Source organism: Cyprinus carpio, chromosome A3, assembly GCF_018340385.1.
Source record: "Cyprinus carpio isolate SPL01 chromosome A3, ASM1834038v1, whole genome shotgun sequence".
NCBI lineage: Eukaryota > Metazoa > Chordata > Actinopteri > Cypriniformes > Cyprinidae > Cyprinus > Cyprinus carpio.
Genome location: NC_056574.1, coordinates 27,094,269 through 27,119,238, shown reverse-complemented (window position 1 = coordinate 27,119,238; position 24,970 = coordinate 27,094,269). Strand labels below are relative to the sequence as shown.

Below are 24,970 nucleotides of genomic sequence, written 5' to 3'. Positions count from 1 at the left end.
TTCTCAATATTTTCTATACAACATGCTGCTGCTGCTGCTGCATGCTTTGTTTGTCCGAAACAATCCCCAAACGATGAGTCGCAGAGACTGGAAGGCTGCTTAAGATGTAAATGAGAGTTCATTTTGTATCACAGCTGTTATAATTAAATTTTAAAAAAAGGAATAAAGTAATAATTATATACATATATAATTCATGTTTATTAGGGTCTTTGCAGGTTGTGGGTGACTATTCAGTGACTGCTCAAGTAGACAGGTTCAAAACAGTTATAATCCCTGTAATTGATTTAGACCATGAAGTCAAACAGCTGTTGAACATTTTTAAATGGTAAAAAAGCAATCAGCTTGGTTTCAGACTGAATAGGTCAATGAGTCATCCAGCACCCATTAAACTTTCTGAATAGAGAAATTAAAGGGTTTCAGAGATTTCACAACCCATTCCCGAGCACTGCATAATAAACCAAATACACACTTCAACTTCAACCATCGAAATCCACAGGCTGTAAGTCTAATGCCTTGCCTTTCCAACATTACTCAAGCAGCTTTCACATTGAATTTGACTTCAGTGATGTCATTCTGCAAACGTCAAGCAGTGGGAGCAGTTGCACATCTTGGCATACAGCTGATAAATACTGCAAATCCAGCTTTGCTGAGGAGCTGGAAGGAAAACAGACACAGATACCCTGAGGTGAGATGCAACCTGGATAACGGATAACAACCTGGATGTACACGGGTACATCCTGCCCACTGAACAAATGTGTATAATCAAAAAACAGTTTCGTTTATGTGCAAGTACTGTAATGTGAAAACAGTGCGGTTTTGCATTTTTAGGTCTGTGATACAGACCTGATGCAAGTAAACAGAAAGCCAAAAATGCTTTAAGTATGTTTAATAATGGACACCTTAATTTTTTTTGGAGGCATCTATAATGTCTTACATTGATAAAATGAAAATTCTTACTAAAAGACAAAAATTTACCAATGCCAAACTACTATTAAGTAAAACATCTGATCCAGAAAAAATATATTTTGAATTAACTTATTTTGATAATTTAATTTTTATTTTAAAGTTCAAGTTTTTGTAAAAAAAAATAATTATATATATATTTCTATTATGCTTTATTTTTATAATTCAGTAAAAATGGCTAATTTAAATCTTTTAGACAGCATCTGTAAACATCAAGCGATATAGAAGACAAATAAAGCAGACAACACAAAGTATTAATAACCAATAGCATTTAATGATCGCTCCAAGTTCTGCCCTGTACCCCTTGAATTAGATCTGTCCTCTCGAGAGAGTTCGTTCCCACAAACAGTAAAACAGGAGGATCAGGCAATTAGCTGTATCACCAGACCTAAACACATATGAATGTGTAATTTTTGAACATATTTGTGTCTGTGTGATTCGATGCGAGGCACAAGACTTTTAATCAATGAGAAAATAAAATCTAAGTTCATCTCCTTTTGCAACATTAGATTCTGTCCAAAGACAGGATGTGAAACAAGAACATACTTTGGGGACGGGGGTTTCTCAGTTAGTGTTGCCAAATCTAAAAAAAAAAAAAAAAAAAAAAAAAAAAGCTTCCTAAAATTGCATTTTCATAACAGCATAAAGCAAAAAAGAAATAAAAGAAAAATAATAAAGAAAAAACGCAAGTCAAACAGCACCACCTACTGGTAGAGCTCAGCTTTGGTCATAGAATGGGGTGAAAGTGAGCAAGACATAAAGACAAACATCTGGCCTAAACCTGTCCATTACATCTCTCACACAGTACAAACATCTGATTCCCAGCAGAGAAGATCAGCTAACCTACAGGTTCTGATGCTGATTTGGCCTCAGCAATTATTATGTGATCTGACGGCAGTTCAAAGGCATTTAAACTAGGGTTAACTATTGTCCAAATGAACCCACTGACAGTATTGCTTCCAAAAGTTCATAGATCCATTCCAGAGGCAAAAAAAAAGGATAGGAAAAAGAGAGAAAGGAAGATGGGCCGGGACGGGCTTTGTGTCAGCAGAGAGCGTCTCCAGATTCTTTAGGAATATTGTACACTTGGATGCACATTAGTATGAGTGGGCTTGTCCCAATAACAGTGTTGCCATGTAAGAAAAATCAATGTGTGTTTATATGTGTGTATGCATGTATTTGTGTGTTGTGGGGTGCAGGGCATATACCAGTCTCTTTCACCGGTCTGAGCCGTTGCAGTTCGGTCCTTCTCACAGGTGATACTCCCTCTCGCTCTGGATCACTCATGGGGTGCTTTTTAGTCCCCTCCCATCCAAAAATTAAAATAAAATAAAACAAATCAACCATCCAGATGCCTGAGAGAGGAAGAAAGGTGGAAGGGGATGTGTTTTGTCTCCATCCCTCCCTTACGCTTTTCCTCCTGCTCCCTTGCTCGCAGGTAAGGGGTTTGAGACCCCTTCCAGTGCACTGCAGAGAGGGGCGGGGCAAAATGCAAATGCCCCACACCGCCTGCTCTGGTCAAAACTAGCATGGATGGATGGGGCTCTCAATTTGAGGCGCTGCTGTTGGAGGAGCTGGAGGTGGAGGCGACGGCCATGCTGGAGTTACCGGTGGCGGCCACGGACTTGCGTATGTGCGGGAGGAGGTAGGGATCACTGGCCAGCTGGTGAACATCGATACGATCCTCCTTACGGTACACCAAACATCTGCGAATGAAGGCCTGAAATAGACAAGAAATTCATTCGAAAGTATTCAGTTTATCATAACATGTTCAAGAAAAAAAGCCATGCGTGGAAGTAGTTTAGCTGAAGGCAGGTTTGTGCGATTAATCTAAAAATCATACAGAATCTACATTTTAAATAAAAGGAGGCAGATAATAAACATTACTGTTCCAAAGACATGAGCAAATATTAGCCAATCTGACTCTCTAAGCCAATAGTCATTATTTTGACAAGTCTCCTAGCAACACAAAACCACATTAATGACAGAATTCCACAACCTTTCTTGTGCCACTAAAGTGACCACAGCATTTGGTGTTGAGCAAGTTGCTGGCTAAAAGGTTAACAAGGGACAAACAGAGCAACAGAAGGCAAGAGAAAAACACTGAGCAAGACATGCATTTTATTTTTTTTTACTATTATTATTTTTTTCTTTATTTATATAATAATCAAAATAATTGACCCATTATTAAAATCAGCTGCAGCCCTAAATATCACTCTTACTGTTTTCCCCTTAATGTTTTTTAAAGTCTCTTATATACACTAAGTCTGCATTTATTTGTTTAAAAATACAGTAAAATCAGTAATATGAAATATTATTACAAATTTAAATCACTGATTTAAATTCCGATATTTTATCAAAATAATTTATTTCTGCAATAGCAAAGCTAAATTTTTTCAGCATCATTACTCCAGTCTTCAGTGTCACATGATCCTTCAGAAATCATTCTAATATGCTGATTTGGTGCCCAACAAACATTTCTCATCATCATTTTTAAAAACAGTTGTGCGGTTTAATATTTTTGTGGAAATATTGATAATTATATATTTTTTTTCTCCAGAGTTCTCTGTTGAAAAAGTTCAAAAGAACAGCATTAATTTTTCAAATACAATTTTTTTTTGTAGCATTATAAATGTCTCTACTGGTCACTTTTGATCAATTTAATGCATCTTCACTGAATAACAGCATTGATTTCTTTAAAAATATATAGACTTTACTGACCCCAAACATCTGTATGGTAGTGTAATTAAAAAGTTACTTTTGTATTGTAATTATTAATGCAATGTAGAAACTTTCATTTTCTGTGAAGCTGCTTTGCAACAATATGTATTGTGCTATTAAAAAAAAAAAAAAAAAGCACTATACAAAAAATAAATAAATGCTATACAAATGAACGTGAAATGAATTGAACTATTCCAATAAATATGAATAAATATAAATGTAAAGAGCTGGGAAGGATTTATAATTTATAGTCAAATGTGGAAGAGAGAAAAGAAAAAAAAGTAGTTCTAAAACTACTTGAGAAAATAAAATCATGGGGCAATGTAAAAAGGAGTGATGGAACCCCAATAACCCTTCTTTCATGATTCTTCAACAATCCTGAGACTAAACCTCTCTGCTCTGAGATCACACCATGAAAGAAAAAAAAAAGTGAAGTACCTTAGCCTCAGGTGAGACTCCTGGTTTAGGAGGAAACTGCACCTCTGTGGCTTTGAGAATAGTGTTCTCCTGGAGGATATCCTGCTGGGATTGATTATGACCGAACGGCTGTGTAGTGAAGAAAATAATAAAAAAGATGAGGAAAGAAAGGTACTAATATCTCAGTGGACAGTGACTACACAGCCAGTGTTAGAAAAAGTACATGTGTACATGTGTCTTTTACCTTCTTCCCATAGAGGCACTGGTAAAAGATGACTCCAACGGACCAAACGTCCACTTTGTTGGAGATCTTAGGTGGCTCTTTTCCAACCACAAAGCATTCTGGGGGAAGATACCTGGAGTACAATAAGGCAAGAGATTTGCATTTGGGCCTCAGCTGTTTATCCAAACTTTCAGACTATAAACTCTATAATACTTCCTTAAAACAAGAGTCTGTTTTAAGTGTTAAGAGAGACTTCAGTTCATTTGATCTAATTCAAGTAGTCTACAAATCCCAGTCGTAGCAGACCACTCACCAGTATGTCCCTGCCCCCTGTGATGTCAGCTCCATGCCGTCTACCCCGTAGTTGTCGTCGTCCATGATCTTGGACAGCCCGAAGTCTGTGATTTTTATTTCTCCACATGCTGTGCCATTCACCAGCAAGATATTTCCTAGCCAAACACAAGGATCAGTGTTCAACAGTCTCATCTTGCACCCCTCTTCATTAAAATGGTGCATATTCTCATGCTTGGCCCGGTACAGAAGAGTTGACTGGTCTGTGTATGTCATACCTGGTTTGAGGTCGTAATGGATGATTGGCGGGCGGATCTCATTTAAGTACTTGAGGGCATTGACGACCTGCATTATGATGGATCGGGCCTCTTTCTCTGACATTAGCTTGTGCTGCTTCAGGTAGAAATCCAGATCGTTCCCCTCACAGTACTCCAGAACAGTGCAGAATCTAGAAATAATGCCACATAAAACAAGGCCTCTTTCATCTCTCCACTTTAAGGAGTGAAATAATGGAAAACAAATATGTTGATTGCAAAACTGTCTACATTAAATAAGTGAAAATGACTGAAAGCTTGAAACAGGCTTCAAATCAGAGACAATCATTTGTAAACTGTTCACATTTCAATAAGACAAGCACAAGTTTACTCACGAGTCAGTATCCAGGGAGAAGTAGTCATACAGTTTGACTATTCTAGGATGGTCCAACTCCTTATGGATCCTATATTCTCGACAGGCGTGCCTATAAAGCATTTCATGAACAACTATCTTAATTCAACAAGCAGTTAAAAAAAAAAAACACTGAATTAACATTTACTTGACAGAAGACTTTAGATGGATAATAATGGATCATATGTAAATCTTCAAACATAAGAGTTGTTCTTATCAGAGCAAATGAATGTTAATTGTAAAATACAGCAGTCCTGACAACACCATCATTTAACTCTCCACCCAGTTCCTTTCAATCTGTAGTCAAACCCAGATACCAGGGGCCTCATGTATAAAAAGTGGAGAGCAAATCAGAATTTATAAAGGCAAAAACTGATGTGAAAAATATTAGGTGTACACCAAATGAAAAGCATGCATACAAACATTTTGCACTCACATATACAAGAGGTTAATCCAACATTGTTTAAAGGTAAATAGACAATCCCAATTTGCATTAATATTTTTATATGTGCAAATTTGACATTTAGACATTTTATAAACTGTTCATAGAAACATTTTGGAAACAAACATTTACAATAAGGATCATTATAAGCACGTCTTTATGAATGAGGCCCCAGCTTTCCACAGTCTGGTTCAGGAAGAATAGCGTGTTCTAGGAAGCCAACCAAACTTGGCTCCTAATGTTGAATTAAAATGTGCATTCATTTTTAAGAAACAAGGTTGGAAAAGGTGTTTGCGCTCACTTGTGATAGTTCTCTTTCTTCTCATCTCTCCAGTTCTTATTAAGCTGGTGAATCTTCACAGCCACGTACCTCTGCTCCGTCAAATCAAAGGCCTGGAGAAACAGAAAGGAACAGGAAGAAAAAGTCAGACGTGAAATAGCAGCAACAATTAATCTAGCAAATGCCTCAGAATGGTTGATTAGTCACTGATTAGACTAATTTATCTAATTTTCTTTCTTCTATTTTATTTTATTAAGATCCCTCCAGCTGATTTCAAAACAAAGAATGCGTCCCATGTGAACGTCCCATGATTTTACAGGTCTTGCAGTCAAGCCACAAACTACTTGATTATGAAAATATCTAGATTTGTACATCCCTCAACCCAAACGCATTCTTCTCAATCACAGATCTGTTACCTTGTAGACCTCACTGAAGCCTCCTCTACCCAGCAGATGCAAGAGCAGGTAACGGTCATTTAGCGTGGGATGATCTTTAAACCTGAAAATCGGAGCGACAATTACACAATTTAAATCTGACACAGATGTGTTTAAACTCTGAAAATTACGGAAATAAACTTTGAAAGTGCATACTGGGAGTTATCTTCATTGTGGATTCTTTTGAGCTCTCGGATGTGAAGATTACGCACACGCTCCAACCGTTCCAGCTCCACTTGAATCTCTGCTTCCTCCTGACACACAACACCAAAACATCAAGACTCGTCTCCATGACAACACAAATTTAACCACACCTGTAATATGAATGTGGTGATATGAATACCTTCTTCAGGTGTCCGAGTCTCAGTTTGAAAATTTCTTCTTGCTCGTGGTATTCTGCTAAAGATAACCTGTGAGGACATAAATTATGACATGAAATAATGAATTATGAAATAATTCCTTAAACTACTCAAAGCCTGACATGCAAGAAAAACATACATCTCGTTCTCGGCACCATTGCTCTTGTTCTTGCGTTTGTTGGGTTCCAGGCTGGGAGGCGGAGTCTGACTGGCATTGGGTGGTTTTTTCTTCAGTAGCAGTTTCCTCTGTCTTTCTATGTCCTCTCTCTGCCCATTAACTCTTTCCTGTTGTCTATACAAAGACAAAGTAATTTTTATTTTTTTAAAAAGCGTTTCCTACTTTTTCCTTTTCATTTTGTTTCAGTTTAATCATTCATAAAGTTCAACAAATTCTCTGTGCATGTTTGGTTTTTTAAATACTTTAATACTTTCATATACCAATAAAGGCCCGTTAAACACTTCAACTGGAATGAATGGGTTTTAATGTGTCTGGTCAGACTGACACAAACATACACAATCCATAAACGATCTTGTCACACAAAATCACGATCTTCCCAATTTTGAGATGTACTATTGAGAATATCCAGAGTGGAACAAGCCTATGACTTACCTATCTGAACAATTTAAAACACAGTAATGCATTAAACAACCAAAATGTACATTAAAGCATGTTTTCACTGTGAAGAACAAGTTAAAATACAAAAAAAAGGTACCCATGTAAAGTTTGTAAAATCAATTTTCCATTTGAAAAAAATCTTGTGTACCAAGTCCATGTTTCAAGGCTCTGAAGGTCGGAGCACATGTGAGCACCCAGCACATTCATTCATCATCAGACCCTGAACACAGTCCTGAATAAGCTTTTAAGGGCGAGCTCTCCACATGTGCATGAGTGGAGAGAAACTGACCATATTCTGTCAGCAAGTGTGAAGTGTGAGTGTATGCGACATCTGACCAGCCTCTGAAGTTTGAGAGAGTGTGATGTGCAACTCACGTACTTGACTAGATTCTGAAAGGCGTAGCCATCTGTCCACTGCTCGGTAAATGAGGCTCCGTGTCGTACGGTGGTGAAATGGCCCAGACGTAGCCGGTCCTGCATGCTTTTTTCTCTGCATGCAATTTTCTCCTGCTTAGACTGAAAACATACCCACAGTTGCAGAGAACAATACCATGGACATGCAATGCACTGTTTAAACTGGATAAAAACTAAATATCCATCATCATTATAAAAACATTAAACATACATACATACAGAACCCCACCACACATTAACCATTACATACATTTACCTTTTCAATAAGCAGTTTCTTACTCATGGTAACACATTTATTGAGTCGTTCTTTACATCGCTCCAGCATCTTCTGCTGCTCATCGATCTGTCTGCGCAGGTCACAGTTTACCTGCAGCACACAAAAACCCCAACATAAGCACTGTATTCTCAGCAGTACAGCTCATTCATGTAAAACATCTGACTCCAAGTGAAAAGATTCCTATTACAGTCACAGCTTTGGACATCAAAAGTTAGGGGTAGGTAATTATTATTATTTTTTTTCATTCTAATATGTTGATTTACCACTCGGCATTTACTTGAGCTTTCGATCAGAAGTATAAACTGAACAGCACCACTCTTTCCACAGGCTCCATTCTCAAAAAGGGTTTGCCAAATTTCAAGATCTTAATATCGATGCTGTGTGTGAACTAAGCCATACCCTAAGCAAGTCGTCAATACGGCCCTCTTTCTTCTCCAGATCCGAGCTCTTACTGCTCTCCAGCGCTGCTAACTTCTCCATCGTCAACTCCGACTGAGAAAGAGCAAATGAAGGTGGATGTCAAAGTGAGGATCTGAAAGTGTCTGTGAAGGTGAGTGTGTTTTTGTGGCAGTGTGTTACCTGTGTGGCTTGGTGCTGAGTGTGTGTAGGAGCTGGCTTGTGGGAACAGGAGGAGTGGGAGTGGTCTGCGTTTACTGAGCTGATGGAGGAGGGGCTTCTTTTGTGGGAGTGTCTATTTGATGCAAATGTATATTTCCATCAACACAAACGCAACCAAAAAGGGTCACTGTAAATGAGAGCACCACTCTGCACTACTCTACAATCATGTTTTTTTTATTATAATAATAACTTCTACTATGAACACAAATATAATTATAACTTCTGTGATTATAATGCTTGTACTGAACTGCTTATACATAGCTACAGCAATCACTTGTCATCTTACTCCTAAGCATCAGCTACAGCATGTACAATTTGCAACGTACATTATATTTATCCCTGACATCTGATCATCCCCTACTGTTTCATTTGATTCAAATTATCTTTAGGTTTTATTGTTGTGGGGTGTTGTTCACAATGTTGATTTCATTGCCCAAATGCAAGCTGAATGTTTTGTTCCACTGTAAATGTACACATGGCTGAAATTGCACCCAAAAGTTCACCCAAAAATGACAATTCTGTCATCATTTGCTCATCCTCATGTCGTTCCAAGCCCATGAGACTTTGTTTAATCTTTGAAACACAAATTTAAATATTAATGAAACCTGAGAGGTTACTGTCCCTCCATGGAAAGTCCAGGTAACCAAAATTTCATAAAGGTATCGTAAAACTAATGCATATGAATATGAAAGTCTTGTCAGTAGATATTATCACTTTATGCACGCTTCATGAAGTTTTAATTTAGTCTTTTATTTACATCTATTATGATTGACACACATCACATATGGTGAACACGGAAGCTCAAAAATATGTTTCTGTTTACCATATGTGATACACTCTGTACATGTGTTTGTTCATCACAAAGCAATCATATCTCTTCACAAGACCTGGATTAAACCACTCGATTCATCTGAATCAATTTAACAATACCTTTATGACATTTCTCGAAGTTTTGGTTACCTGGACTTTCAACGAAGGGACAGAGAGCTCTCAGGTTTCATTAAAAATATCTCAATTTGTGTTTAGAAGATTAATCAAGGTCTGATGGGTTTGTAACAACATGATGGTGAGTATGAGACACAATTTGGGTGAACTATCCTTTCAATAGTTATATCAACAAGAGCAAACAAGAGGTTTGGCAGTAAGAAAGAGACTCACAGCAACAGGAGGGTTTGAGAGAGAGTGCTGTGGAGAGGACCAAGCCACTGGAGGAATGCCACGCGCTGGACTGGTACCAGTACCACTACCCCCTGCAAACTGCGCACAAACAAATGATTTAGAAGTTTAATCAGAGAAAATGAGCATGAAAACAAAACTTATAACCATAATGGGGATCAAATGGTTAGTAATATCAGAATGAATGAACTACATGCGCCTACCTCAAAATAATCACTAATTTTGTGTCCTCTCCCTCCTCCTTTGCCTAAAGAAAAAAAAGAAAAAAAATCTGAGCCATAGTCATTATAAGAAACAACACTCTAAAAGATGTAACATCCACTTGTTATGAGAATCAGTGCATTCAGCATCAATCACATCAGCGGCATTACTCTAACTCACCCTGGTTGTCAAAAGGGTCTCCTTTCCTTTTACGTGTTCTCTGGTCATTAGATTTCTTCTCTGGGGTCTGAGAGAGGGAGGGATAGAAAGAGAAAGTGAGACAGAACTTGTAAGCTGCCAGGCGAATGCAAGAATCCATGACATCACCTCATTCCACAACCCCATTCATTCCAGAAGTATCCATTGAAATGTTTGAGGCTACAAGCTCATACAACCTGAAAGACTGCACATCAACATCCAAATACAGCACAGACACAACAATCTCTGCATGTCTGCCTGGTTTTAAATAAACTGCCTCTGTTCTAGTTTGCAATGTCTAGTAATGCTGTTTTTAAACAACATGGTTTAGTGTTCTTCATATTCTTTTTCATTTCATTAGGTCTAAAAATTTCGTAATTGCCATTTACACCAAGGAAGACATCCACACAGTTTTAATAATCTAACTCTCATTCTAAGAGAACAAGCGAGTCCACATCACAGCTATAATGATACAGACACAGAAAAACAATAATTTTTAGGATGACTTCCAGCTGATGAGTGATAGATATAAAAAAACAAAAACAAAAAAAAATCAGAATTAGTCTAAGAGAATTAATCGAACTAAAAGAGCTTGAGGATTTAAAGCAACAGACAACATAACTGCAGCATGCGCTAATGATAAACAGAACATTATTGTCTGCTGGTAACATTATTAAAGTTACTCTTTTGTAGATATATTTATAATTATTTTACTTACTAAAGGAGTTAAGAAGCCTTTAGTCTTGCGTACTGATGTTACGTTACAACTCCAAATTGGAAAAAAAATTATCGGTTCTTTGCTTTGTGTTAAAAATACAGTCATCCATAAATGAGAAAAATGTAAATGCTTGGGTTCTTTCTGTTTGACCATCTTGATTAGAGGTCGACCGATGTACCCGTTTTGCCGATTAATCGTTAATTGATTGCTGGAACTATCGGTAAAATTCCATGCTGATAGTTTTCCGGGTTGTGTCCGTTACTGGAGTGGCTGAGAAGGCTGACACTGTGCGCTGCACAGAGCAGGACACTTCAGATGCGGATTTAAAACATTGACAACTAAAAGGTGTGTATACTGTATAGTGTTGTGCCTATTTTCATATTACTAAGTAATTAATTTTTTGACTAGATGCTGCATTAGTTGAGCAAGAAGTATGTTTGCTGGCAATGCCGAGAGAACGCGAACATTAGCAGCACCTCAAATAGTTAAAACCATAGATATGGTCATTCGACAGCTCCAAGCACAAAGACACGTCCGCCATCTTGCAACGGTCAACTTAATGTCTCTGACCATAATAGTCAACGAATATTCGAAGATGCCACAATCCTGCACAGCCAATGGTTGTAAAAACCACCAGGATTTGAATTCCTGAAGAAATAGGATAACATTTCACAGGTGAGAATGCGAGAGGGGCAGAACCAAAGATATAAGGATTGTTGCATCTTCGAATATTCATTGATTATTTATGGTCAGTGATGTCAAGTTGACACTTCCAATATGGCGGACAGCTTACATATAACGTCGCTAATGAGACATCTGCATAAACATATCTATGGTTAAAACAATGTGACCAAAACACACGCAAGTCTGACCCAAATGCTTAATGTCACGATTGTTACCATCTATTTGCATTTGTTTATATCCAGCTGTTCACATTCATGCATTTGTTAGTTGCAGATTTAAAGCTGTGACTTGAGAAGGCAAACTGATGGTCATTCATAGGGTCATTATTTCTGAAATTTTGTTCGTTGTCACTATCTTCCCAGAAATTACACACGTAACCTTTAGGATTAGAGTAACGTAAGGATTAGAGATGTGTGCATTTCACTGATTAACAAACCCCAGATGCCAAATATTAAAAGAAAGGAGCAACTAAATCCATTAGTCGAAAAACATAAGAAACGAAGTCTTTCCAACCAGAAGCCCTGGGTGATATCACTGGGTGAAATAAAACATGACGCCAAATACAACATTTGAACACCGAGCTGGACCTCCCTGACTGTCAACATGAAACACATCAGTTACCCACTCCAGACAGAAACAGAGGTGCTTGTGACTTAACAACTGTTTGAGCTTCAGATGTGCACTAACCTCCAGCTCTTTGTCACTGAGGGAGCCCACGCTACATAAGCTCTGGTTAGATGACTCGTTTTGTCCAGAACCCTGCAGAGAGGAAGACAACAGATAACAGGATTTGCATTTCCTAAAGGAAAGATCAGTGCTAGTAAGAGAGGAAAAACAGCAGCAAAATGTTCAAGTCTTCAGTTCTCTGCAAATAAAACAAACACATAAATGTCATTTTGTTGGTATTACAGTTTTTGTTGATTGTGTATAAAGCAGCAAATAAACAATAGTAAATGAAGCAATAGATAAATAATATGCAATAAATAAATGCATTACATTAACTATTCACCTGTGCATGTCATGCCAAAATTTTTTTTACTACGTTTTAATATCCAATTAATTTGGTGTACTTTGGAGATCACCTTGGAAATTAACTTTTTATTATTTAATTTTAGCTAATGGATTTTCACCTACAATCAGCACAAAAGAAGGGCACAGATTGTAATGTCAGTGCCTTAAACTTGATGACTGTCTGTCTGTCACTTTTTCCTATTTCAAACACTAATTCCTTCCTAATTCTGCCTCTAATTCTCTCTCCTTTGTACGTTGACCTAGTGGTAAATTAATTATCTAAAACTAAAAAGGGTTTCATCGTTTGGGTGAAGAAATGAACAAAAAATACCCACAAAAGTAGCTTTAGTTCTGTGAGAAAAGGTTGCACATGTGCGCAGAGTGGTTTTTGAATCATTATCTCAGTTTTAAATGCACGTCATTAATGAGCCTTTGGTAACTCAAATACGCTTGTGTAAATAAAGCCTTCCTGCTCTGAACTAAACATGCAATGAGAGAGAGAGAAAGAGTGACAGATGCTGGTCATTCTGGTCAGTTTAGGCTTAAACCCTCCACAATCCAATAACACAGCGATAAACACCCCCGTGCTGCGCACCTACTGACGGTTCATTCAATCAGCTCAGTTGTTGAAATTTCTCAGACCGAACCAAACAGATGCAGAGTAAAAGGTCCTTCTAATATCCTCCAGTGATGCCCAGTCAGTGAAGTGGACTCTCATGACCATGGCCGTGACCAAACAACAACATCTAACACTGAAAAACTGACAAATCATTGTCCTTTTCTCAGAACTTATCCAAAACTTTCCCTCCAAGATACATATTGCAGCTGCTGATAGATATCCAAGGTCTTTCTGGGGTTCTCCAACACTTAAATGACTTATCCAACAAGAAAACAGAGACACACATTCATCGCAGAGACGTCTATTTGATGTGAATGTTTTAGAGCATTTAAAAATCATTTTGTGCTTGCACACAATAGATGCACCAAAATTTTGCCAACCAAAAATATTCTGTCATAATAATAATAATAAAAAAAGTTACGGAAACAGTAGGCATGCATACATGCACCAATTTTTGTTAATTAATCCATTTCAGATTCTAAAAAGGTTCTGTTTATATAAACCATGAACTTTGCAATTTGAATTACATCATCGAATCGTGTTTACATTTTGCATTTTGAACAAAACTATAGAGCAAGTGCCCCAGTCACCATGTTCAGCTATAACAGCACAAGAGCTACTGTGAGAATAATTATCATTTTTCACCTTGCCTAAAAGGAAAGCTGACAAATATGTCAGAAAAGGGTTTTTTTTAGCAAATATTCAGTCTCCTCCACTGACCAGTTCATAAGACATAAATAATCACATGCATATTTGTTTACTTTTTCATCCGACTGAGCCATCAATCCCAGTACTAACAAATTGTTTGGGTGCATGGGAATGTAGCTAATGACGTTTATTACCTTTTCTACAATTATGCGTTTTGACTAGTGTCTATTTTGTCAGCACAATGTGGAAAAGCTACAACAGGTAAACATGTTAGCGGTGTGCAACTTGAACTTAACATATAACTTAATGCATGAAGCAGTCCCAGGGCTTAGACATAGACACGAAAGAGTGAAGATGATGTACCGATGGATGAGGTCTACCATGAGGCGGAAGGTATGAGCAAGAATTACTAATTATCATAAACAAATAGAAATAGGAGTAGAAATATATCAGTTTGAGACCAGGCAGACCTTGGCAACTCCGACTCCTGTGAAACGGGCCTCCAGCAGCTCCTGCCTGCGAGGATCCAAGCTGTGCAATTCCTCCATCATGGCTCTGAGAGAGAGGAAGAGAGTGTGCATGACATTATGTAGCCATAGTGATGGTGACAGATTGATGGGACAGTAATGTGTGTGACACGTTGAGTCACGTGTCCTCAATACATGTTTTCCAGAGCATTCTGAGATTCATGACTCAGCCTCCCTACCACTATTCCCTCATTAACTCACTCCCACCTAAAGCCATATCCTATAGATAACCCGAGAGAAAAGCACCATGATCATGCAAGATCTTCAGATCAGTTGATGTCAAACCACATGCAACACGTGGCCTGCAGTGCATTTAACAAGAAACATTGACTTTTAATCAATCAGACTTGTTTTCGACCAGGAAACAAATGCAATCAGCGCAAAAAACATGCACTATGATAGATATGATCTGAGAAGGTGGCTGACGAGTAAGACAAAAACAAAACAAATATACAATGAACCCTGGACAACTATATCCTTCCTAACTAACTAACCAACCAAACTATACAACGTTACAGCAACCACCGATTTACATTTTAGTTAAATCTCATCCGTTGCACGTCTAACATGATTTAAACACCTAATTCTACGGAATTCGTTTCCACTTGTTCCAGCATATTGTACATTATTTCAAGATTACATGATGAATTGGCATGGTTAATAAGTTATAATACTGGCTCCATCATTCGATTGATTTAAAAAACGGATAACACACAGAAAAATAGAAAAAAATAACGTTTTAAAGGACGAAGATGTTCGCAAAGGATCAAAACAAAGGAAACTGCATCTAAATACCGTCTCAGTATCTCTTTACCCCTGGGTTTTGCTTCTATTGTCTGTTGTTTCTACACTGCCCTGCAAATTCTTCTGCTAGCCTCCTTAAACCGCCACATTTGTCTTTGTACCTGTCGTATTAGGGTTCTTTCTCCCTCTTGCCGTTTTATTTGACCTCTTTTCTTCGACCTTTGTTCTCCTTCTGTTGTCTCGTGTCTCGCTTTTCGTGTCTGAGTGTGATATCTGAGCTATGGGTTTTAGGAGTATCCGAGGCTCTCGTGTGCTCTGTGTGTGTTGTGTTGTTGCTAGGGGGCGAGATCTGCGTGTTATAGTAGTCCGAGGACTGCGAGACCTCCGAGGCCTTGATCTCCGAACCCGCCTTTCTCCACTGGCCTTCTGCGATATCTATGTTCTACCAGGTCTGTGGCATGTGGTACCTCGCTGCAGATCCGCACCTAACGATTCCCCATCCAAAACGAGGCGATTCGCTTCGAAGTTAGTTAATCGTTGTCTTGTTTGAGATATTTTGTTTCTCGTTTGTCTTCGCAGCTCTGGGTCAGCACCGAGCCGGGATCATGTCTTGGAATGATAAATCGGCTCTTTAAACTCAGTTCCACCCTAACATCTCCTTTTACAAAGATTAGGTAATGTTGATGAAAGAATCATTTTCCTAATCAGATTAGCGAAATCCGAATCGGTTCGGTTCTCATTTTTTGCAATGTAAACAATAATCGGTAAATCTCATATTTTCTCGTGAGATTGTGCAAGACATTTCTACCTTTCAACCACGCCCATTTACATTAGCAAACACTTATGAAAGAAAAAAATTAATTAGTTTTTTTTTCTGTGCTTTTATTATAGTTTTAAGCAGTGCACTTGGAGCTTTATATATAAAAAAAATATTGCCAACTATACTGTGGATACGTTTTTTTGCCCAGCTTTTTAGTCAGAAAATGTGAAATAGGGCTTATAAAACCTTAAGTTATTATAATGATTAATTACTATTGGTATCACATCTCAAAGCATGTGCAAAATGTAAAATGCAAATAAAAGTACAATGAGAATGTATTGACTACAATCAAGTGTCAGTCAGTTTTAATAAAATAGTCTGATGAATGAAAAAATGTGGAAGTTCTCATTTGATTAATTAATTTCCATTAAAACAGTTTGCAATTATCCCTGATATTTCTAGCTTTTCCATATGCGTGAGAATCCAGTTTCATTTAGTGACCTCAAAACAAACCATGATAATTAAAGAGCCCATGAAATGAAAAATTGGAGTTTTGTGGCTTTTAGCCATATGTTAGCTTTGTAACTGGTAAAAGAGAAAATAGAGAAAAATAACGAGAAGCTGATAAGTCAGAGAGAGGCTTTGATTTAATACATCATGTAGTTTATTCATAAGATAAAAAATGTCCTTAAAACATGTGATAAAGTTTAAAGTCCTCAGGTGCAGCCCAAGTAGGCTGCATGTTCCATCACATGTGTCAGCACCACAATCCTCCATGCTGCTGCAACCTGTCCATCATCTTTAAAACATCCATATCACAATATTCTCACGGTTCAGCCCGGGTGTTCTCGGTCTCTCCATATAAGCAGTCTTGATTCTGAGGGGGCAGCAGGACCTTGCGATACTTGCACTGTACCCAGACTCTGTACATTGTCAGCTGTTTTCCTCTGTTCACCTGTAAGCGTCGATCCACTAAGTTCTGCACCTTCTCCAGGCCTGCACTGGAGAACAGATCATGCAGCTCATCTACAGGAAAATTACAAAAGTCAGACAAAAATCCCTGCAAATGTGTGACATCCCATTATTATTGTATTCACATTTCATAATTACTTTTTCGTGACATATTATGAAACCAGAGTGTATTCATCAAACAGAGGTTATCAAGTGTACAATGCAAGTCTGAACGTGCGTCTACCTTGTGTGAAAAAGTAGACACGTGTTCCATCCCCTCTAACGTAGAAATTGTCAGACAAGCACCTCCCTGATAAAGAAAAGAACGAGCAATTAGGTTTTTGTTGTATTTAAGATTATTGCCATATACATTAGCTTTATTGCCATATTATTGCCATGACTGAACTAATTTATACATAACTCTATTAGAGATTTTTTTTAATTAAACCTGTGATAACGATTGGGAAAGTTTCTCTGGGTTCATCTTACAAATTAACTAATTAATTAAATAAAAAAGCATTGTCTTATGAGAATAAAAGTGCAATATTGACATTTTGGCCAGCAAAATATGTAAACGCAGACATTTTTTCTTGGTGCATTTTCAAGCGTTTCGAACACGATGCAAGACAGCCTACTGAAATCCAGACAGGACCTACAGATTTTCTTTGAAAATTTATCTTGAAAGGCATAGACTTTTCACATGGACGTATCATCTACCTTTTTTGAAACGAAGCTGTGCCAAGTCATAGCGGCCATAGTCTCTCAATAACAACACTCCTCCAGGTTTCAGCAACCGTGCTAATCTATTAATAGAGTTCTGCATCCTGAAAGAGACAGATTGAGAAGTTAATGCATCATTATGATCGACATCAAGAATGCAGACAATAATACGATGCAATAAGATAATGCAGACGGATTACTCTGTTATGTTTATTTTGTGATAATGTACTATACATTACCCTACTTATTACATGGTTACATTTGGAATAAATAGACATGAAATAGTTTCTTGAGTTAAACATTTTTCAAGAGTGATGCGAGAGATGAAATTATCACCACAGTGTAAGAAAGTCCATTCAAACTAGCAACGATAAATATAACAATAAAGTTCTAAAAAGTTCTGTTCAAATTCTATGATTATAGTGAAGTCCCCATCACAACTATAATGATAACAACACAGAGGAACAATATCATTGGAATCACTTTCAGAATGTTTTTCTTTTCTAGCTGATATACAATAAAAATACTGACAGTCAATCAGAACCCACCTGACTTTAAAGAGCTCAAGCATTTAAAGCAGAATTGTAGGGCGCGCTTGTAATCAACAGAACTTATGATCTGCTAGTGTAGACGCTAATGTCTTTATAGTTATTGTTCTTGGTGTGAACAGCTTTAACAGTCACTAAGCAAAAAATAAATGACAAAAGAACGCCATGATGGACCAATCACCAACCACCAGTTTCAATCACTTTAAAGCAGTGGCTTTCATCCTTTTTGACTCATAGGTTTCCTTTTGTCCAGGACAATATTTACATGCCTTCCTATCTAAGCTGAAATGTACTTCTTGTGTTTCTGTGTTAATAAAAATAAATACATTCAAAAATATGTCAGTTTATCTTTTTGAGTGTTTTTTTTTCTTCCATTTTAATTAAGATGTTAATATAACTACATTTAAATTAGTGCTGTCAAACGATTAATCGCATCCAAAATAAGTTTTTGTTTACGTAATATATGTGTGGATACTGTGTATATTTATTATGTATATATAAATACACACACATGCATATATATATATTTATGTGAAGTGTTTTTTTATTAATTATTTATTTATGTTTATATATTAAAGAATATGATTATATACATGTACATACATGTAAATATATATATATATATACTGTATGTGTGTGTATTTATATATACATAATAAATATACATAGTACACATATATATATTATGTAAACAAAAACTTTTATTTTGGATGTGATTAATCGTTTGACATCACTAATTTAAATCATTTTAAGTCTTATTAGCCCCCCCGGAAAGTCCTCCTAGTTGAGGACCACTGTTTTAAAGGTTACATGCTTGATGAAAACAGATAGTGTGAGGCATTGTTCATTTCATTGCTCACTCAGGGTGTCATTAACACTCACTTCTGAGGATGCAGGGCGGACAGCACGAATATGAGGACAATGACGTCCAGACTGTGGTCTGGTATTGGATACTCTGCAGACGCATCACTCATATCATGGACGAATGCATGACAGCACGACGGGTCATATTCAGGATTTGACTGCCAAAAAATCGAACCATGCATAAAGATCATCTATAAATGCAGAATGCAGATTTCTTCAAAAAAAAAAAAAAATGATGAATGAGGCTTCCTGAAGCTTACTTTGACAAGGTCAACAGCCGTGCTGGAGAAATCACAACAGTAAACAAAGAGTCCTGGATCACTGTAAAGCAAAAATAATTATTTAAGTTATTAAGTTATTTAACCTGTGTGGGTGACAAACACTGCGGACAGGTCTAGTTGGTTTATATCTGGACTTACTTGTTGGTTTTTAAGATGGGAAAGACTGTATTGCCTACTCCACAGCCTACCTAAAGACCCCCGAACACACACACACACACACACACCATATACACAGGAGAAAATGAGGCTGGGGCTTGCTACTGACAAGGCATTCACTTTCATCTAGGCTTTTCATCACAGAATAGTTGACCCAAAAATTAAAACCATCAACTATTACGCACTCTGAAAGTAATGAAAGTGAATGGAGAGTACAGCTGCCACTGGTCCACATTCATTTTCACTGTATTTAAAAAAGCATGGATGTTCTTCAAAATATCTCCTTTTGTGGTCCATGTCAGAATGAAAATGAGTAATTAAATAACAGTGTCAAGGTCCAGGAAAGTATTTAAGACATCGTCAGAATAGTCCATCTGCCATCAGTGATTCAACTGTAACGTTATGAAGCGACGAGAATACTTTTTGTATGCAAATAAAACAAAAATAACAACTTTATTCAACAATTTGTCTCCTCTGTGTCTCTCCACATCACCGTAGAGCTATTTTGGAGAATATGAGCTGAACACAGGCAGCGTACGCTGTTCTGTATCAGCTGCACCACAAGGATACGTTTTCTATGTGTACTTATGCTTTGATTTGAAAGAAAACAGCGCATCCTTGTGGCACGGCTGACACAGAAGTTGTTATTTTTGTTTTATTTGCGTACAAAAATTATTTTCGTTGCTTCATAACATTACGGTTGAATCTCTGATGGTAGATGGACTATTCTGATGATGCTTTTCATACTTTCCTGGACCTTGACACTGTTATTTATTTGGCAGTCTATGGGACAGTCTCAAGCCTACCGGTTTTCATCCAAAATATCTTAAATTGTGTTCCGAAGACGAACAAAGCTTTTACGGGTTTGAAATAACATGGGGGTAAATTAAAAAAATTTCATTTTGGGGTGGAGTATCCCTTTAATGTGACAGGATTTTGGGGTGAACAAACCCTTTAAATGTATCTACCACGTAAAAAAATAAAATCACCTCCAGGATGCGATAGGATGCAGAGGCTCCAGGAAACACGGCGTCATTGTGAGTCGAGGGAACATCTTCACCATTTATCAGATTCTCCTCAGCGTCTTGTGGAGGCTTTTGTTGAGGGGCCAGCTCAGGAAACTCTGTAAACAGCCAGTGGCGATCCTTAAAGAAGCGGTTCTCATGAATGGTGTAGAAATCGTTCCAGTACTCATTGGCCCTGTTGTCAAACTCCTCTGAAGGAGATACAAACAAAGAGCACATTTAGCAGAAAAACAACAACAACACCTGGATGATTTTAAACAGTATTTTTAAAAACTGAAATAAAAATGAAATTAAATAAAAATGGAAATATTAGATGAAAAATAAAAAAAATTCAAATTACATCATGAAAACATGTTTATTTATAGCTTGATTTAATTGTGTTTAAATATCTTTAAATACATTTTTATTATAAAGCTAACACAGGCGGGTGATGGATGAACCTTGTTTTTCTTCTGGGAGAGGTTGACTGTTTTCCTGCACCTTTTTCTGGGCGGCCTGCTCCTGTTCAGCTGACCACTCCACATTATCCCTACAGGAAGTGAAACACCATCACAGCGAGTGACACAGGAAACAAAACCGGTCTATTAGACAGATGCACAAATATAACTGAACAAAACTACAGAAGCACACAGTCCTGTTATAGATCACATACAGAAGCTACAGCTAATCAATGCTATTCTATATAGTCTGTACTCTGAAAATGCAAGTACAGTAAATATGCAAGTACTTTAATTAAATCCCTCCATAATACATCATATTAAAAGCTACAAGCTTTTTAGGGTTTTAGTTTTGTGATTTAAATAATAATAAGAAGAATTTGACAGACATTCTATATAAAAATTAGAAATAAAACTAATAATAAAAAACAAGATATTTGAACTAGAGCAGAGCAGAACTAGAAGAATATATATTAAAAAAAAAAAAAAAGATAAGATACCCTGATATTTTCAGGTTGGTACCCAGCGGTTATTTCTCTACTACACAAACGGAGAAAGACTTCTCTAAAAACCTAATTCGCATAGTGAATTTAGCTTGGAAACACCTTATAAGGTTTAAAAACAAACTGATAATCCTATCGAAATGTCCAGACAATGTGAGTGCCAAACTGAGAGCCTGGTGAGACAGTGATTGTGGTCTGGAGTGAGTGAATGAGACAGACGTGCAATCTAACACACCACGCGTTGTGCTGAAACACCTGTCGCGGGTCTGTGAGGAAGCGCGTGCCGAACTGCGGTCGTTTCTGGGCTTCAGCGGAATCCTCCGTGGGTCCATTAACAGTTTCTGTCATGTTTTCTGAGGAGGAAGGTCCAGCAGCAACAGCAGGAGCCGCCATGCTCATGTGAACCGGACGCACATGTTTGTTCAGCCAGTGTCTGCGCCCAGTTCAGCTCCAGGAAACATCGCCACCTATCGACCATTCTGACATAATTTGCACAGACATTGCGAGTGTGTTTTTCCGGTTTTTCCATATTTACTTAACCCCACAGTAGCCCCTGGGAGAACTCAAAAATTACCAAAACATATGGCATGAAACATAAGCGTAAGCATCATGTTCATATTAAGTAAAATTTCCATAGCCATAACTTATCAAACTGATAAAACTTAAAAAGACAGAATCATAACTAATATATATTTTTTCCTTTTATCACAATACCACTGTTAAGTTGGCTTATGGGGTAAACTTATTTTATTATTTTGCCATTTTGGTTTTAGGAATTAGGTTTTAGCTTCTAGGAATTTATTAATATGTTTCTCTTTTTTTTTTTTTTTTTTTCTTACTCTAATCAAACATTTTACAACCAAACTGTAATATCTGGTATTCATTTCATTTCACAGCTTGTTGCAATATCCTCCAGGCATCATCCTCCAGAAACTGATTTTTTATTTTTATTTTTTAATTGGAAAACAACAGCAGAAACGTGATTAGTAATAGAGTTGATTAATTCTGTGATGTCTACCTTTTAAATATACCTGTTGGGTAGCTATATGTTTTTTGATTGTGTAAATAATAAAACTATAATTTAGAAAGCTTATAAGTGCCTGAACTTGACCAGAATGTATTTATGAAAGTTTGGTAGGCCTATACACTTTTATAGAATACATTTGTTAAGTAAGTGATAAAGTACATCCAGCCGGCACTTCTTTTTTTCCACTTCAAGCACTGCTTTAAACCAACCTTTACTGAGCATTGCATTCATATCCAGTGTTCCTTAAAATGTTTACAAATACACACACACACATATTTGCATATGTGGTTTACATGGACTCTCCATATAGGCATAATGGTTTTTATACTATACAAACTGCGTATTCTATCCCCTAAACCTACCTATCACAGAAAACTATGGTTAGTGTAAGGGCATAGAATATACATTTTGTGGAGTTTTAAGGAACACTTAATACTAATGCAATTAATGTAAATGTTGTAAAATTGCAAACATGTAAAAGTAAAGGGTTGTTTAAAGCACTTAATTAATGACATTTTCAGATTTTCTGTGACCTAATCTAAAGTGAGAACTATTTATTGTTAAGTTGTTAGCCAAGCATTATCTAACTCTTTACATGTGAGCTAATTAAGCCATAATAATTTGTTAATTACAGTGACAATGTATGAAGAACTCACTATTTGTATAGAGTAAAGTATTTAAGAAAACCATGAATTATCAATGACTAACAGTTAGCAAATGATTTGTAAGTACTTGTATACCGTGTAAAGTGTTACGTAGTTATAGTTATAGACAGTTTGGTATATTTATATAATCCAACAGAGCTATTAATACATTTTAACACAGCACCAGAGAACCTCTAGTGTAACTGCTGCCATGGAAACAACGGTTCCAGAAGAGTTCAGTGAAACTCCAGAAGCAAGTGCATGTCTTGTATCTATGGCAACAAAAGTTTCAGAGGCAGCTGCAGTCTGTATGCAAGAATGTGTCAAACTAAACCTGGAAGCGATGTAAAAGCGTTTCCTTTTTTTTCTGACTTGCTTTGCACTTTGTACTGACACATCATGCATTAAGGCGGTCATTCTGTGTACACTCTTCTGTGTCAGCCGCGCTGCACTGATGCGCTGTTTTCATTCAAATCAAAGTGTAAATATATGTAGAAAACGTATCTTTGTGTCACGGCTGACACAGAATAGCGTACGCAGTTTCATGCTTCTAACCTAACAGAGGCATGGGAAACTAAATCTAACTTCCTCCTGAAGCCTTCAGCATATTTCACAGCTGTGAACCACGATTTGCATTTATTAGTCAGAGGCAGGTGGGCTTAAGATCTGACAGACACACACAACAAAGCTTATTAATAACATTACGTCTGAAGCGAATTTGATGTCCAACCACAGCAGGGTCTTACACAAGTGTATCCCTGTGAGTCACTTACAGGTGTGTGTTTGTTTGTAAATGTGGATGAAACTGTGTTTATTACCTCCTGAAAGATCCAGGCACAGGTGAGATGGCTCGACAGAGCATCTTTACAGTCGCTCAATCATATGGGAAGTGTTAGACAGATAAACAAACTGGAAGTAGAACCTGTTGCTGTTTCTACAGAGAGAAGTGAAATCTTATGAGCCGTATGCATTCCAGAATTTCACATACCCGTTTCATCATGACTCAAGGAAATGGATTTGAAAATTGTCATTGGGAAAGACATCTGCTTTGCAGAAATAGAGTCAGTGGTACTTCCCTCTACTTTGTTCTTTTCACATTGTAGACAGAGAACAGGAAGTAGCAAAACCATTCCCATTCTCTACAAAATTTTGTTAGAGATGAGTTTATTTTCTCACACTCCTTATGATCATTTAAAAGTATTTAAACACAACACACTGTACCTAAATCTGACAAACAGGTAAAACAAACTGAAAAACATTTTGGCCATCCTAAAATTTGGAATATATGACAGGTGTAAGACAAAGTGAAGTATCACATTTCTAAAGTGACACTACAGAGACAGGTTGTCAAATTAGATCTTTAATTAATTTAAAAATGAGTCTAGATCAATCATAGAAATCATTATATAAAGAAGATTTGTTCTCTCTGTAGAATTGAAAATATTTGATTTATGTCAAAACTCTTAAAAGGTTTCATTAGAGGGGACTTGTGTACTTTCTCCACCAACAACACCACCAAATGGAATAGCAATAATAATGACTGTTTTCAGAAAGGTTTCCCAAACACAATACCAGTCTGCCATTGGCTATCCAATGAGACAGTAATGCCCCTGGTTTTGTTTGGGATACTTAACCAAACAGAGGAATGTTTTAATAGCCACAGTGAGTGACATGATATTTTTGTCTCTATATATTAATGATGGGATACAAGAAAGTATTTTAACACTAGGAAAAGTTATACACATCACCTTAAAAATAAAATGATAACATGAGAATGCAAGTTTAAAAAATACTTTAATATACAGCA

General features: G+C 37.0%; 2 protein-coding genes across 3 annotated transcripts; both read right to left on the bottom strand.

The window, feature by feature from the left end:
- Positions 1-1,217: 1,217 nt before the first annotated feature.
- LOC109053325 (serine/threonine-protein kinase tousled-like 2) lies at positions 1,218-15,489 on the bottom strand. Its single transcript, XM_042727344.1, has 21 exons — positions 15,409-15,489; positions 14,447-14,531; positions 12,386-12,457; positions 10,279-10,345; positions 10,101-10,144; positions 9,877-9,978; positions 8,683-8,787; positions 8,503-8,595; positions 8,083-8,193; positions 7,792-7,928; positions 6,936-7,088; positions 6,781-6,847; positions 6,594-6,691; positions 6,420-6,501; positions 6,025-6,116; positions 5,265-5,354; positions 4,894-5,063; positions 4,638-4,773; positions 4,346-4,457; positions 4,123-4,230; positions 1,218-2,683 (listed from the first exon to the last, which is right to left on the bottom strand). The coding sequence occupies exons 2-21, from the start codon at positions 14,525-14,527 to the stop codon at positions 2,510-2,512; spliced, it is 2,094 nt and encodes a 697-aa protein (XP_042583278.1). The 5' UTR covers positions 14,528-14,531; positions 15,409-15,489; the 3' UTR covers positions 1,218-2,509.
- Positions 15,490-16,648: 1,159 nt separating this feature from the next.
- On the bottom strand, positions 16,649-21,946 carry LOC109053326 (tRNA N(3)-methylcytidine methyltransferase METTL2-like). Of its 2 annotated transcripts, none has more exons than XM_042727361.1 (9): positions 21,748-21,946; positions 20,993-21,081; positions 20,517-20,743; positions 19,510-19,559; positions 19,351-19,411; positions 19,109-19,248; positions 17,676-17,782; positions 17,203-17,268; positions 16,649-17,033 (listed from the first exon to the last, which is right to left on the bottom strand). In XM_042727361.1, exons 1-9 carry the CDS (start codon positions 21,822-21,824, stop codon positions 16,834-16,836), a joined length of 1,017 nt encoding a protein of 338 aa, XP_042583295.1. In that variant the 5' UTR covers positions 21,825-21,946; the 3' UTR covers positions 16,649-16,833. The 2 variants fall into 2 exon arrangements, with proteins under 2 accessions (XP_042583295.1, XP_018926275.2); XM_019070730.2 differs by having other exon boundaries at positions 21,728-21,908.
- Positions 21,947-24,970: the final 3,024 nt, after the last annotated feature.